This window comes from Mastomys coucha, unplaced genomic scaffold (assembly GCF_008632895.1).
Source record: "Mastomys coucha isolate ucsf_1 unplaced genomic scaffold, UCSF_Mcou_1 pScaffold21, whole genome shotgun sequence".
NCBI lineage: Eukaryota > Metazoa > Chordata > Mammalia > Rodentia > Muridae > Mastomys > Mastomys coucha.
This window is the reverse complement of record NW_022196904.1, coordinates 109,471,223-109,486,736: the sequence shown is the minus strand read 5'-3', so window position 1 is coordinate 109,486,736 and position 15,514 is coordinate 109,471,223. Positions and strand designations below refer to the sequence as shown.

Sequence of the window (15,514 nt, the reverse complement as noted above, 5' to 3'; positions counted from 1 at the left end):
TAAAGGCTGTGTGTATGTGTCTTCCATTCAGGAACCCAGAAGATTTGGGCAGGTGTAGAGGAACCTTCTGCTGCCTCTGGGATTGATTTGAGTAGCATTAATTTTGTACTGCTATACTGCCCCCTGAGGCCCCTCCCCCCGGCAAAACCCTAAAAAACAAAAAACCCAGGGCCAGATGGTGTTAGTGAAGAATTTTACCAGACTTTCAAAGAAGATCTAATATCAATAGTCCTCAATTATTCTACAAAATAGAAACAGAAGAAACATTGCCCAATTCATTTTATGAGGTTACAGTCACCCTGATACCCAAACCACACAATTCAACAAAGAAAGAAAATTACAGGCCAATTTCCTTCATAAACGTTGATGTAAAATACTCAATAAAATACCTGCAAACTAAATCCAAGAACATATTGAAAAAGATCATCTATTATGATCAAGCAGACTTCATCCCAGAGATGCAAGTACAGTTCAACATATGAAAATCTGTCAATATAATCCACCATATAAACAAACTGAAAGAAAAAACCCACATGATAATCTCATTAGATATTGAAAATATTTTTGAGAAAAATTCAACACTCCTTCGTGATAAAAGTCTTAGATAGATTAAGGGTACAGGTACATACCTAAACATAATAAAGGCAACTTACAGCAAACATATAGCTAGCATCAAATTAAATCAAGAAAAAGTCAAAGCAATTACTCTAAAATTAGAAACAAGACAAGGCTGCTATCTCTCTCCATATTTATATTCAATAAAATACTTGAAATTCTAGCTAAAGAAGAAAGACAACTAAATGTGATAAAAAGGATACAAATTCAAAAGGAAGAAGGTGAAGTATCATTACTGACAGATGATATGATAGCATACATAAGGGACTCCAAAAATTCTACTAGGGAATTTCTACAGCTGATAAACTCCCAAGATGTGGCTGATACAAGATTAAAAAAAAAAAAAATCAGTAGCCCTCCTTTATATACATGACAAATGGATTGAGAAAGAAATGAGAAAAAAAACACCCTTCACAATAGTCACAAATAACATAAAATATCTTAGAGTAATTTTAACCAAGCGAGTGAAAGATCTATGATATATACTTCAAGTCTTTGAAAAAGAAAATTGATGAAAATATCAGAAGGTAGAAAGATTCCCCCATGTTCATGTATTGGTAGGATTAAAATAGTAAAAATGGTCATCCTACAAAAAGCAATCTACAGATTCAATGCAGTTCCCATCAAAATCTCAACATAATTTTTTTACAGACCTTGAAAGAATACTCAACTTCATATAGAAACACACAAGACCCAGGTAGCTAAAGCAATCTTATACAATAAAAGAATTTTTAGACGTATAACTATTCCTGATCTCAAGCTGTACTACAAAGTTGTTATAATAAAAAACACATGGTGTTGGCACTCCTCCACTGATGGTGGGAGTGAAAACTTGAAAGGGTACTTTGGAAGTCAATATGGTGGTCTCTCACTCCTGGGCATATACCCAAAGAATGCTCCACCATACACAAGGACACCTATATATGTTCAACTATGTTCATAGCAGTTTTATTCATAATAGCCAGAAACTGGAAACAACCTAGATGTCCCTCAACCAAAGAATGGATAAAGAAAACGTGGTGTCTTAGTTAGGGATTTTCTGCTGTGAACAGATACCACAACCAAGGCAACTCTTACAAGGATGACATTTAGTTGGGGCTGGCTTACTCATTCAGAGGTTTAGTTCATTATCATCAAGGCAGGAGCATGACAGCATTCAGGCAGGCATGGTGTAGAAGGAGCTGAGAGGTCTACATCTTCATCTGAAGGCTGCTAGCAGAATACTGGCTTCTCAGGTAGCTAGGATGAGGGTCTTAAAGCCCACACCATAGTGACGCACCTACTCCAACAGGGCCACATTTTCTAATAGTGCCACTCCCTGAGCCAAGCATATACAGACTATCATATGTGGTATATTTATACAATGGAGTATTATTTAGCTGTTAAAAACAACGTCATCATGAAATTTGCAAGTAAGTAGATGGAACTAGGAAAAAAATCATCCTGAGTGAGGTAACACACACCCAGAAGACAAACAGAATATGTACTCATTGATAAGTGGATATTAGCTGTAAAATAAAACAATCATGTTACAGTCCACAGACCCAGAAAGGCTAAGTAACAAGAAGGGCTTAAAGTGGGAAGTCAAGGAACTCTCCAGGAGGGGGAAATAGAACAGATTTCACAGTTAGACTGGAGGTGGGTGGGGTTGGGAACATGAGAATGAGGGTGGGGGAAAGGAGGGAAAAATACTGGAAGAAACTGAGAGGACTGAGTTAGCCAGAGCCAGGCTGACTCCATGACAGGCTACATACTGGCAGTTTGGGAGACTAGGCCTAAGTTTCTGTTTCCCAGAAATAGAACCCAGATCCAGGAACCTGTAGTCAGCCAACCACAGTCATGGGCAGCCAATCCGAGAATACCTTGTCATCTGGCCTGAAGTTAGAATAGGTAGCTAGAATGAGTAAGCAACCCCCTTGGAAGTTTCCAGAGCCCAAACAATTGTAGAATCAGTCAGACCCCTAGAGATAGAGCTAACCAATCCAGGTAAATGGGCACATACCCCTCCCTGGAATTCTCCTGACTACAAAAGCCAGGCCTGCAAGTCCACTAGGGTCTCCATTCCTGAATGGGGAGACCCCTGCATGCAGGAAATTCAGCTGAATTAAATGTTCTTTGCTTTTGCATACTATTTGAGTCTAGGATTATCATTCATCTGATTCTTGGACCCTAACAAAGTGACTGGAATTTGGGGGCATTTGGATGGCAAGTAGAAACCTCATTAATGGAAACTCCATGGAATCTACGAGAGTAACCCTAGCAAAGACTCCTAGTTATGGGGGATATAGGGACTGAACTGGCCATCTTCTAGAATGAGGAAAGGCTGCCCAAGTGGAGGGTTTGGAACACCAACCCAGCCACAAAACCTTTGACCTGCAGAGTCGAACCTGGAGAGTGTTTTGGGATTGGAGCCTAGCAGAATCATTATCAATAAGACCAGAGAGTTAATCCAGCAACTTATGGGAGTAGATGCAGAATACCACTACCAGACGTGAGGTGAAGTTCAGGGAGCCTTGTGGAGGAGGGGAAGAGGGACTGGAGGAACCAGAAGGGTCAGGCCCATATAATGGACTAGGACTCATGGGAACTTTAGAGATTGGGGAATTTGTAGAGGTCTGACCTAGAGGTCCTCTACATATATGTTATAGCTGAGTAGCTCAGTGTTCTTGTGGAAATCTCAACAGTGAGAGTGGGATCTGTCCCTGACTCTTTTGTCTATTTATAGGATTCTTTCCCTTCTACTGGGTTGTCTTTTCCAGCTTTGATGTGATGTATGTGTCTGGTCTTATTGTAGCTTGTTATGCCATGTTTGGTTGCTGTCCCTAGGATGCCTGCTCTTTTCTGAGGGGAGGTCTGGGAGTGGAATCTGTGGGAGAGGGGAGGTAGGGTAGAAAGGAGAAGTTGGGGTGGGGAGGGAGTAAGGGGAAACTGCAGTTGAAATCTAATATATGAAAGAAGAACAAAAAATTAAAATAAGTCATAATAAATTTCCCAAACTCTTAAAGAATAAATACTTTGGGTTCTTTGAAGGATAGAGTCTCTCCCAAAGTGGAAGCAGACAGGTAGAAGTCATCTTCGAAAGTACTTTTCCGATTTCCCGCTTGAGGCTGTCACCTGGGGAGCCAAGACAAAGGCCCTCTGGAGACTGTCAGTACCTCTCTGAAGAAAGCTGCAGGGGGTGACACAACAAGGACGCCCACTGCCTGAAGACATCTGCAGACATCCAGCTGCTGGTAACCTTTGCTCCTGACTCCTTCCGCAGTGTTTATGTTATGCAAATATCATTGTAACCTAGAGATTCAGTTTCAGTTTCTCATGTACATATAAAAATGCTGAACACTCTAAGTAAGTAAAGTACGAAGCCTTGATTGGGGCGCAACTTGGCTTTGTCCTTTCTCTTGCTCTCCAACCCTATATTTCAGGTCCTTTAATCCTTCACCTGAGAGAACCCAAGTTCGTGAAACTGCGGGACAGTTTCATAGGATGGCAGTTGCCACAGACTTTCCTCCCTACCTTTGGACACAGTATCATCTTTGGAGAGAGTTGGACCATGCATCCATCAGTCTGGAAGGCTGGCTCCTACATGCTGAGGGGACACAGCATACTTTAGCCACCTGAAGGCTAGTAAGAACAGAGATAGTAGTTTGGACTAGCATTTGCCTACCCTTTCTTCCATGCTCATCAAGGGGGAACTAAACAATGTCATTTATGAATATCATCATATATTTATAGGAAACATAGAGAATGGTAACTATAAAAGAATCCATGTTTCTAAAACCCAATTTTCAACTAGATACTTTAAATATTAAGCAAATACTTATAAGGAGGAACTGGTTTTGTCACTTTGTTCTGTTTTCTGTTTATCCCTCAATTCCTTCATTACTGCCTTAATTTTTGTTTAGATGATTTTCTTTGTATTTAACTTTCATGGTTATGGTAAAAAAAAATCAATATTTTACATTTATTTTAATTTGGTTGAACTGATACCATTTTAGCTTTGCCAGTGCTGTGATTTAAATATAAACTGTGCCCCACAGGCTGGTGCTATTGTTTGGAAAGGATGTAGAACTCATAGAGTGAGTGAATCACTAGGTGTGAAGCCTGGCTTCCCTTCCTGTTCACTCTTTACTTGCTAAGTAGAGGTGCAATGTGGCCAAGTAGCCTCCTGTTTCTGCCACCATGCCTTCCCTGCCTGATGCCATGTCTTGATCACCATGATGGACTGTAACCTCCTAGAACTGTGAGCTAAAACAAACACTTCCTCTGATAAGTTATTCTTGTCAGGATATTCTTTCACAGAATGAAACAGAAACAACAATAAACAACTAACCTAAACTTTGCTCTTATATATCTACACCCCATTCCTTTTATGTTATACTATAAATTACATTTTTATACATATGTGCTCAATTACAGATTAATAATTTTTATGCATTTGTCTTTCTAATAATCTAGCAAACCAAAACTACAATCATACTTATTTTATTTTTATATGCATTTGCTTTAAATATCTTCTTCATAGAAGATTTGTTACTTTCTAGTTTATTTCATTATTACACAAAGGATTCCAGCATTTTCTGTAATGTTAAATGTTATAGTAATGAACTCCTTCAGCCTCTATTTTCTGCTGTCTAAATTTCCCTATTATTTTTAAAGGACAGTTTTGTTACTCATAAAAATTTGGTTAAAAATCTATGCCTCCTCTACTTTAAAACTGTCATTGTGCTACCAGTTATATTCCATTGTTTGTAATGAAAAATCTCTATCAATCATGATTCTCCAGCTTGTTTCTATGAAGTTGGCAGCTGTAGATATCTCTCATAAGTGGAATTATTCTAAATTTTTTGTTTTGTAATTGGTTTACTTAGTAATATCAGATTTTATCCATGTTTATAGTATGAGATAGGGTTTCCTTCTGGTTTAAGTCCGGAATATTTTATTATATGAATAGGAATATACTACATTTTTCTTACTAGTTATCTGTTAACAGAAATCTGGATTACTTCTGTAGCTTGGGCAAATATTGCTAGAAACTTGAGTGTGAAAGTATCTCTTAAGACTCTGTTCTCAATATTCCCAGACATGTATCCAAAAAAGAATTTATTGTAATTTTAGCTTTTAGCTTTACTGATGTACATTTGATAAAGAATTACGTGCACTCAAAGTATGCATGCTGATGGGTTCTGAAATATGCATATAATTTAGTATGCTAAGCACATAGTATGCTAAACACACCATATCCATACTTCCATGATTTACTTTTGAGGAGCAACCCCTAACATGAAATTGAATCTTTTAACACAGTTTAGAGTCCTTTATATAATACTGTTCATTGTAGGTAATACATGACACAGAAAATGAGTGCTTAACACAAAGTGGAAAAGAGTTACTTGGAGAATACAGAAAGACTTGGGAATAAGACGCTCTAGCTTTTCTGTGTCCAGGGGAGGAAAAACACTTGTCTGGTACATTTTCCCAGCTTGCAGGACAGGGTCAGCTGTAGGGGATGTCTGCCGCCTCCTCTGCTTTTAGCTATCCTACTTTCAGGGCTTCATTGTTCCCTTAGCACTCAGCATAAGTGAAATAGAAATCAGTCCTTCAGCTGGAACTCTAAGAGGTTTGGAATAAGACTCCATTTGCCTTGGTTTTCTGCTCTTTCTCATTATGTCAGAAGAATGAGGGCTCTAGGAAAACACCTTCCCTCTGTCTTTTGTTCCCTGCCATTCAGGTGTTAAAGTTCTAGCATTGTTTCAACATTTGAGAAGAGATGAAGTAGAAATCCAGCCTTTGGAGAGCAAACTTGAGTCCATGAGACTAGGTAGAAGGTGCATTCTCTCCCTTCTCCTACCCAAGAGAGAAAACTAATGAAAACCATCCTCTAGGCTATGAGTTAAACTGCCTTGAAGGAAGGTTTTACAGGAACACAGTACATCTGCATCTCCCCTGGATTAGTACAACCTTTTTTTTTTTTTTTGGTTTTGTTTTTCCGAGACAGGGTTTCTCTGTGTAGCCCTGGCTATCCTGGAACTCACTCTGTAGACCAGGCTGGCCTCGAACTCAGAAATCCACCTGCCTCTGCCTCCCAAGTGCTGGGATTAAAGGCGTTGTGCTACCACCGCCCGGACTGGTACAACCTTTTTTTTAATCCTTTTGTTGTTCAGAGTGACATTTCTTAACTGAATTCTCATTTTTCTCTAAGAGTACTTTGCTTCAAGTAGTACAGTGTGATGGTTTGAATAGGTTTGGCCTCCACAGATTTGTGTGTTTGAATGCTTGGCCCATAAGGAGAGGCACTATTAGGGAGTGTGCTTTATTGGAGTAAGTATGGCCTTATTGGAGAAAGTGTGTCCTTGTGGAAGCAGGCTTTGAGGCCTTATATTCGTTCAGGCTATACCTAGTGTGACACAGTCTCCTACTGCTGCCTTTGGATCAAGATGTAGAACTCTCAGCTCTTTCTCCAGCACCACATCTGTTGCACTCTGCCATGATGACAATAGACTGAACCTCTGAAACTGATAAGCCAGCACCAATTAAATGTTTTTCTTTGTAAGAGTTGCCTTCATCATATTGTCTCTTCACAGCAATGGAAACCGTAACCTAAACACATGACTATTCTGCTGTGTCTGGAGAGATCAGTGGCCAGGCCCCAAGAGTAAAAGACTCACTGTTTCTCAATCTCAAGAAGATACCTTTCTCCTGGATGCAGATGAATACACACCTGTGAGAACTGACAAGGTTGTGGTCTTTCCTGCCCCATTGTGTCCCAGAAGAACAGTGACCTGCCCCTCATATATGTTCAGTGACAAGTTGTTTACTGCAGGTTTGTTTCTAAATTCCTGTGGGATGAAAGAGTAACGGTTATCTGTCAGTTAAAAAGACAGACATTAACATCCTCTGTACTTATCCAACACATGCTGTCAATAATGGATGATGCTGTTAGGTCCAAAGGAAACTCTAGCTCCCCAAACTTCAAAAAGCAGTCCAGATATCCGGAAATGGGCTCAGCTTAGACATTAGATAAAAGTTGGCATTTCTCAGTAATTTGTGAAGTTGGTTTTCTACTACCAAAAAAAATTATTTCCCTTTTTATTGGCAGAAGGGATAAATGGCTACTGGTGGTACTTGTTAGCATACCAAAGAGTGTGTTAGCCTCCAGACTCCCTCAGTATCACACGTACATGTTATATACATTTCAAAGTACACATTACCATCTTAGCTCTTCTCACTTCCCTTACATTCCCCCAGCTCATTGGCTTCCCTACCCCCAGCTACCCATGCTCCTTATAACCCTGTATTTCTCATGCACTCTGCTCTGCTCTGTTCCTGATATTATCATGGCCAGGTTCAATCTGCTGGCCACATTTAGTCTACTTTCTCTTTCTATTCTGGACCCTTCCAGATGGCTCTGGCTGTTCTTTCTCTTGACAATGAAACCCTTTATTTACAATAAAGCCCTTCCCCTTGGCCATGCCATGAGGCAGTTATGTCATCAGTTTATACAGTCACTCTATTCCTCTAAGTTGGTGTAGCTTTGTATCTCTAAATAGGCATGTCTAAAACCATGAATATATCTATATTATTAACTTATACTTCAATGAATATAAAAATCAAAGTTGTCTTTTGAAAAAAAAATTAATTGTTCCTTTCCTTCAAACTTACCTAATGCATATCAATATGCAAACAAGAGATGCTTGAATTTAATTCTATACCTTAACATAAATCACACATAATCCCTGTTTTACAGAAGCCTTCACAAAACATAAGGGGACAAAAAATAAGGGGATATTAAAATACTTGCAGATATGAACAACATTATGAGTAAAACAATGGGCCTAAAATGATACATCTGATAGTGCCTTAAGAGCCTAAGAAAGGTCAGATTGTCTTGGCCCCTGACCTCATTCCCTTGAAGAGAAAGTTTTTTTTTTAATTCATTTTTATTGGTTATTTTATTTATTTATATTTCAAATGTTGTCCCCCTTCCTGGGTTCCCCTCCACAAAGCCCCAATCCCATTCCCCCACCCCTTTGCCACTATGAGGTATCCCTTCACCCACCCACCCACCCACCTACCTCACCCCTTTACCATTCCCCTACGCTGAGGGGAGGGGGCATCAAGCCTCCATAGGACTAAGGGCCTCCCATCCCATAGATGCAAGATCCTTATCTGCTTCATACATAGTTGGAGCCATGGATAACTCCATATATACTCTTTAGTTGGTGGTTTAGTCCCTTGGATCGGGGAGATGGGGGGAAAAGAAGTTGATATTGTTGTTCTTCCTATGGGGTTGCAATCTCCTTCAGCCTTGAACACATGGGCACAGGGGAAAAGTTCCTGAACAGAACATCAATGGCTTATGCTGTAAGATCAAGAATTGACAAATGTGACCTCATAAAATTGCAAAGGTTCTGTAAGGCAAAGGGCACTGTCAATAGGTCAAACTGGCAACCAACAGATTGGGAAAAGATCTTTACCAATCCTACATCCAATAGAGGGCTGATACCTAAAATATACAAAGAACTTAAGAAGTTAGACTCCAAAGAACCAAATAACCCTATTTTTAAAATGAGGTACAGAGGTAAACAAAGAATTCTCAACTGAGGAATCTTGGATGGCCAAGAAGCACCTAAAGAAGTGTTCAACATCCTTAGCCATCAGGGAAATGCAAATCAAAATGACCTTGAGAATCCACCTCACAACAATCAGAATGGTTAAGATCAAAAACTCAGGTGGGAGCAGATGCTGGTGAGGATGTAGAGAAAGAGGAACACTCCTCCATTGCTGGTGGGATTGCAAGTTAGTAAAACCGTTTTGGAAAACAATCTGGCAGTTCTTCAGAAAATTGATAATAGTTCTACTTGAAGACCCAGCCATACAACTCCTGGGCATATACCCAGAAGATGCTCCAATATGTACTAAGGACACATGTTCCACTATGTTCATAGCAGCCTTATTTATAATAGTCAGAAGCTGGAAACAACCCAAATGTCCCTCAACAGAAGAATGGATACAGAAAATGTGGTACATTTACACAATGGAGTACTACTCAGCTATTAAAAACAATGAATTCATGAAATTCTTAGGCAAATGAGTGGAACTAGAAAAAATCATCCTGAGTGAGGTAACCCAATCACAAAAGAACATACATGGTATGTACTCACTGATAAGTTATTAGCCCAGAAGCTCAGAATACCCAGGATATAATTCACAAACCACATGAAAATCAAGAAGGAAGATCAAAGTGTGGTACAGTTTGTATTCATATTAATTGAGTTGTGTTTTCATTGCCAGGACATATTTGGGTTGGAGATTTACTGCAACAAATAAAGCCAGGAAGAGGTCCAAAGGGAAACCACCTTGAGTAAAAACTATCAAATTGTACAAAATTAGTGAGAAATTTTTGTAAATTACCAGAAAAATAAAAGAACATTTAGGAAGCAAAATAAGAACTGAAACAGATTTTTTTTTTTTCACTGAAAACAACTCTTGTGAAAAGATACAACACCAATAATCCCGGTATTTGGGAGACAGAGGGCAGAAAGATCATGTGTTCAAAGCCAACCTAGTTACATAGCAACACTCTGTACCAAAAATAAAAACAATAGAGACAGAAGACCAAGGAAATGGCTCAGTGTTTAAAGTGCTTCCTGCATAAGGGTCTGATCCTGAATTCATGTAAATACTGAAAGGAGAAATTAAGTTTTGAAAAGAGAAATTGAGTTTAAAGCATGTGAAAATTACAAGTTGGAGAAAGACACCGTGGGCTAGGCCTGTGAATGTTCAAACAATCCTAAGCAAAAGCAAGCAAGCTGTTAGATATCCCAGGGACTGACAGGTCAGGAAGACATAAACCATAAAGATAGAACCAAAATATGCAAGGACATGTCTGGGGTCCAGACATGCAAGGACGTGCCTGGGCGGACACTGAGTAATGGGCCATCTAGTCCTCTTAGATATAGTTAAAGGTCAGCTAGAAACCCCTGAGTAGCACCCCCCTTTAGGAATTTTCTGCTCTGATCTGCACGAACTACATTTAAAATAGCCAATCGTGTATAGCCACACCAATTCCTTTGTTTCCTCAGACCTTTTTCCTATATAAACCCCTAGCCCCTGAGCCTGGTTGTCGATTCCACTGTCTCCTGCATGAAATATGTGTTGGCCCAGAGCGCTCCGATATTAAACTGCCTCGTGTGTTTGCATCAAGACGGTCTCTCGTGTTTCCTTGGGGGCAGTCTCCCGAGACTTGAGTGGAGGAGTCCCTACAGGGGTCTTTCAATACCTGATGGGCATGGTGGTCTGCTTCTAATTCCAGCTTGGGAAGGCAAAACAGGGGATCCATGGAGCATGATGACTATCAAGATTAGACATATTTGTGAGCTCTAGGTCTGACTGAGAGACAGGCTTCAATGAATAATGTACCCATACATGTGTGCACAAGCACACACCCATGCACAAACACATGTAAAAGGAGAAAGAAACAGAATTAAGGAAAAAAAAAACCTTTTCAAATTATATAAAAATGTAGAAAAAGTACTTATACTTTATCACTTATTTTTAGAAATTATAACAAAATAATAACAGAAAGCAAGTTACTTAATCTAATTATTGTAGAAGAATTTTAATCCAGCAACATAGCTGCTCTGGTAAGGGATCACATCCAAATATCTGATCCAGCTGGAATGTTGTCATGCATTACAATATGATCTGGATGGAATACACACACACTCTTAGTACACACCTTTAATCCCTAACAATGAAGGGATAGTTTGTAGAAGGAAGCAGCCTTGTTTGAAAGTAAAGTCTAACTGATGGGCAGACAAAGTGACAAATCAGACAGACATTTGGCAGAATGAATCAGAGTTAGGAAAAGCCAAACTCATAGGAGAACAGCAGAGGAAGAGAGGATACATAAGAGCAGTGAGAGAGAACAAAGATGGTATGATGTGGTGTGTGTGTGTGTGTGTGTGTGTGTGTGTGTGTGTGTGTATGTGTATGTGTGTGTGTATGTGTATGTGTGTTAGTTTTACTAAGATGGTTTTACAGAGACAGGTGAAGACAAAATGAGTCAGAGAATGAGGAAAAAGCCAGAAGCATATTGCCAAAGTTAGTATGAGGCCAGGCAGAGCAATTCAATCAGAAGCTGAGAAAAACTGGATTGAATCAGTTATCTTGGAAGATTAGAGTGTACAGAGGCTAGAAGGTTCCAGGCCTAGATCTAGTGACAGAACAGAGAAGGAAATGCTCTGAGCTTAGCCCAAGCTATGTATATGTACAGTTTGGGTAGGGCTCTCATCTCATCACTTCATCTGAGGAAATAAAAGCACATTTACAAATAATACAAGTCTATGGCAAACAACTAATGATGCAATGCTAAGATTATCTCCTTTCTGAGATAAAAACAAACATTTCCAGGTTTAGTGAAGCATAACTCATAATGTCCAAAACCTGTCTATCAACAGATAAATGGATAAAAATGTGAGACACAACTTGAAATATTATTTGGTCACAAAAGAAGGAAATTTTGCCAATTGTAACACACGAATGAACCCCAGAGAATATTATCATGAATAAAAGTCAGATACACAAGCCAAATTATGATTCCATCTCCATGTAAAAATCTAAAAACACCACATTAGGGAAGAATAGTGGTTATTGAGTACTGAGGGACACAGAGATACACTGGTTAAAGGACTTCAATTCTCAGTTACAAAAGAAATCTTTGGGCCTAAGTATAACATGTAATGGTAGTTAATAATATAGTAGTTTTATATGAAATTTGATGAGAGTAGATTTTTAAATTTTCTCACTAAGATGAACTATTAAAACCAATAGATGGTAATGTATTTTAAATATCCAGGATGGTAAACCCTTTACATAGTACATATATATACAACTCCTACTGTACACATAAAATATATAAAATTTTTATGTGCTAATTTAAAATTTTATATCCAATGAAAATATTCTGCCAAGAGGCACAGAGAAACCCTGTCACAGAAAAACCAAAAAAAAAAAAAAAAAAAAAAAAAAAAAAGAAGACATTCTTAGATGAAGATGAAATAAAGACTATTTCAGAGTTTAAAAAGCAGAAGTTAACTACCAGAGGGCTGCCAGTAATATTATATCCTCACTACATCTAAATGAACCATTGCATCAAGTTTATTTATTAACATAGATTTTACAAAATTACATTATCACTTGTTGCTATATCCATTTCAGAAGAATGAAAGTATACACAAAGATGGAGTGAATAACACAGCATCTGTAAAGATATATCAACTCCACCCAAACTCTGGTTCTCAGAGGACAACTGTATTAATTATGATGCAAATAAACAATGAAAGTGTCTCTCTTTTTGTTGGACTAGCCAATTATGAACCATCTCAATGCTTTTGGTTTTGTGTTCCTGCAGGGAAATTTGAAACAATACCTTGTGCAAATGCTTGATCTGGATTCCTGCCTCCAAGTTGCTAGGTTCAGCCTCATAACAGTTATGGACTATGGGGAAACACTTTGTCTCTTCTGTAGTCTTTCTAATTTTTGGTTTGCCAAACCAATATGAGCGCTACAGAAAAAGATAGGAGATCATTAACCAAAATAAGTATAAAAAACTTTTGTTTTAATTTGCTGTTTCTGAAAATTTAAATCATGCCAAACAAATGAGGGTTGGTTGTTAATCTTTTACTCAGTGCTTGGATTAGGATAAAGAGCTTATCATACTATATTCTTTATATTAATAAATAAATAGAAATATAATAATAACAAAAATTTTTTATGAAAGGGAGAAAAAGAACATAAAGTTGGGTTGCTCTGTAGGGAGATGGGGAGGCTCTGGGCAAAGTTGGGGGACAAGGAAAACATGACCAAAACAGAATAAAAAAGCTAAGTTAAAAAAAAAAGGACTGGGCTCTGAATAGATCTATAACAAAGGGAATCACAGATCAATACCATTCCTACAAAGACTAGGCTAGATGGTTTCAGTAAGGAATTTTCTCAAACATTTAAACAAAAATTAACAGTTTTTATTCAACTCTTGCAAAAAATATAAGGGAATACCTCCTAATTCATTGTGAGATTGGCATCACCCTAACACCCAAACCAGACAAACTATACTTCTTATCATATAAATGCAACACTCTTCAATATAACACCAGCAAGATGAATCCACTAGAATATTAAAATGATTATATACCATTCCAAAGTGAAATGTGTTGCAGGAATGGCTCCAGATACTATACTCAATCACTGTAGTAACCATAGGATCATTTCAATTCATGCATGATAAAAATCGTAGAAATCTAGAAGTAAGTGTTTTCATGGAAAAACAAAAACTACCAAAACTCCAAACTTGTAGATAACAATACTCAATGATGAAAGATTGAAAACTTTGTTTCTTAAACCATGAAGAAGCTTGCAATGTCCGCCTGAAGAGGGACACATTGGAGGCAGGTTGGAGGCACTGCCATGACCTGTGTAAACGAGGGAGAGTTCGCCCACCAGAAGAACATGAAGAAGCGGTGCGACTCAGGTAAGGGAAAGCAGAGAGATGATGGGTTTCTGATGCTGCCTGTAAGCAGAGGGACTCCAGATCATGCAGTAGAAGTAGAAAAAGGCAACCAAGAGGCAGGAAGCCAAGCAGCTTTGTGGTTTCATGTCCACTACACCTGTGTGCCTGAGCCAGTCCCACAATGGTTGAGTTTCTTCCTGTAGCACTTTGTTTTTTGTTTTCTTTTAGGGAGGGGTTACATAAACAGAGGGGCAGACATGGAGGGATGGAGATGAGTGGGACTGGGGAACATGATCTGAAATCCACAAAAAATCAATAATAAAACAAAGAATACAATGTAGAGTAAAGGATAATTCTCTTCCATTTGCAGAATGGGAGATAATATTTGTAAATCATATCAAAGAAGGGTTTAGCACACTAGATACATAAGAAAACAAATAACCATTACTGAATGGGCATAAGACCTGAATATGTGTTTCTATAAACAAGGCATTTAGCTTGCTTAATTATTATTATTGCTACTCATTTAGGTGGTACACGCCTTTAATCCCAGCACTTGGGAGGCAGAGGCATGTGGATTTCTGAGTTCAAGGCCAGCCTGGTCTACAGAGTGAGTTCCAGGACAGCCAGGGCTACAAAGAGAAACCCTGTCTTGAAAAACCAAAAACCAAACAAACAAACAAAAAACAAAACAAACAAACAAACAAAAAACCAAGGCATTTAAAGGCCAATAAGCACGTAAATATCATACCTATGATTTGCTATCAGGAAATTCAAGTAAATGTCACATAAAACTTATGAGGGTAACTACCATAAAAGGAATGTATGCCAGTCTGTCTGGGCTGGGGTCCAGAGCAGACCTTGGGTACAAGTTCTGCAGCCAATTTTACAACACCCAGAGGAAGCTCCACTCCCAGGTGTGCTGACACACCCAGGATCAGAGGTGAGCAGGAACCAACATCTTTCCCAACACTGGGAGTAACTGGGACCAAAGGGACCAGGCATACAGGGACTCCGTCAGCCCAGTGACTCTGGTTCCTTCCTGTCTGTCTGGGGTAGTGTTCTGAGCAGACCTTGGGCACAAGCTCTGCAGCCAGTCCCACAACACACAGAGAAAGTCACACTCCCAGGTAGATCTAACAAGCCCAGGATCACAGGATCCCAGAATCACAGGATTCCAGAGAAAGGTTGACTCTGAGGAGTTCTGCCACAACCAGGATCACAGAAAGGACAGGCTCCAGTCAGATTTAGCAAGGGCAGGTAGCACTAGAGATAACCAGATGTCGGGGTGGGGTGGGGTTACAGCATATTTCTCACCAGAGAGTATGAAAGCTAGAAGATCCTGGGTAGATGTCATACAGACCCTACAAGAACACAAATGCCAGCCCAGAC

At 39.0% G+C, this 15,514-nt stretch overlaps 1 protein-coding gene across 6 annotated transcripts in view; it reads right to left on the bottom strand.

The window, feature by feature from the left end:
* Window positions 1-15,514, bottom strand: part of LOC116102882 (ATP-binding cassette sub-family A member 3-like) — a 139,290-nt gene that overhangs the window by 70,577 nt on the left and 53,199 nt on the right. For all 6 annotated transcript variants that reach the window (XM_031388115.1, XM_031388118.1, XM_031388117.1 and 3 more), the window contains 2 exons: window positions 13,046-13,180; window positions 7,334-7,451 (listed from right to left, as the gene is read on the bottom strand). In XM_031388115.1, coding sequence (XP_031243975.1) covers window positions 7,334-7,451; window positions 13,046-13,180 — 253 coding nt within the window. The remainder of the gene's footprint in view (window positions 1-7,333; window positions 7,452-13,045; window positions 13,181-15,514) is intronic.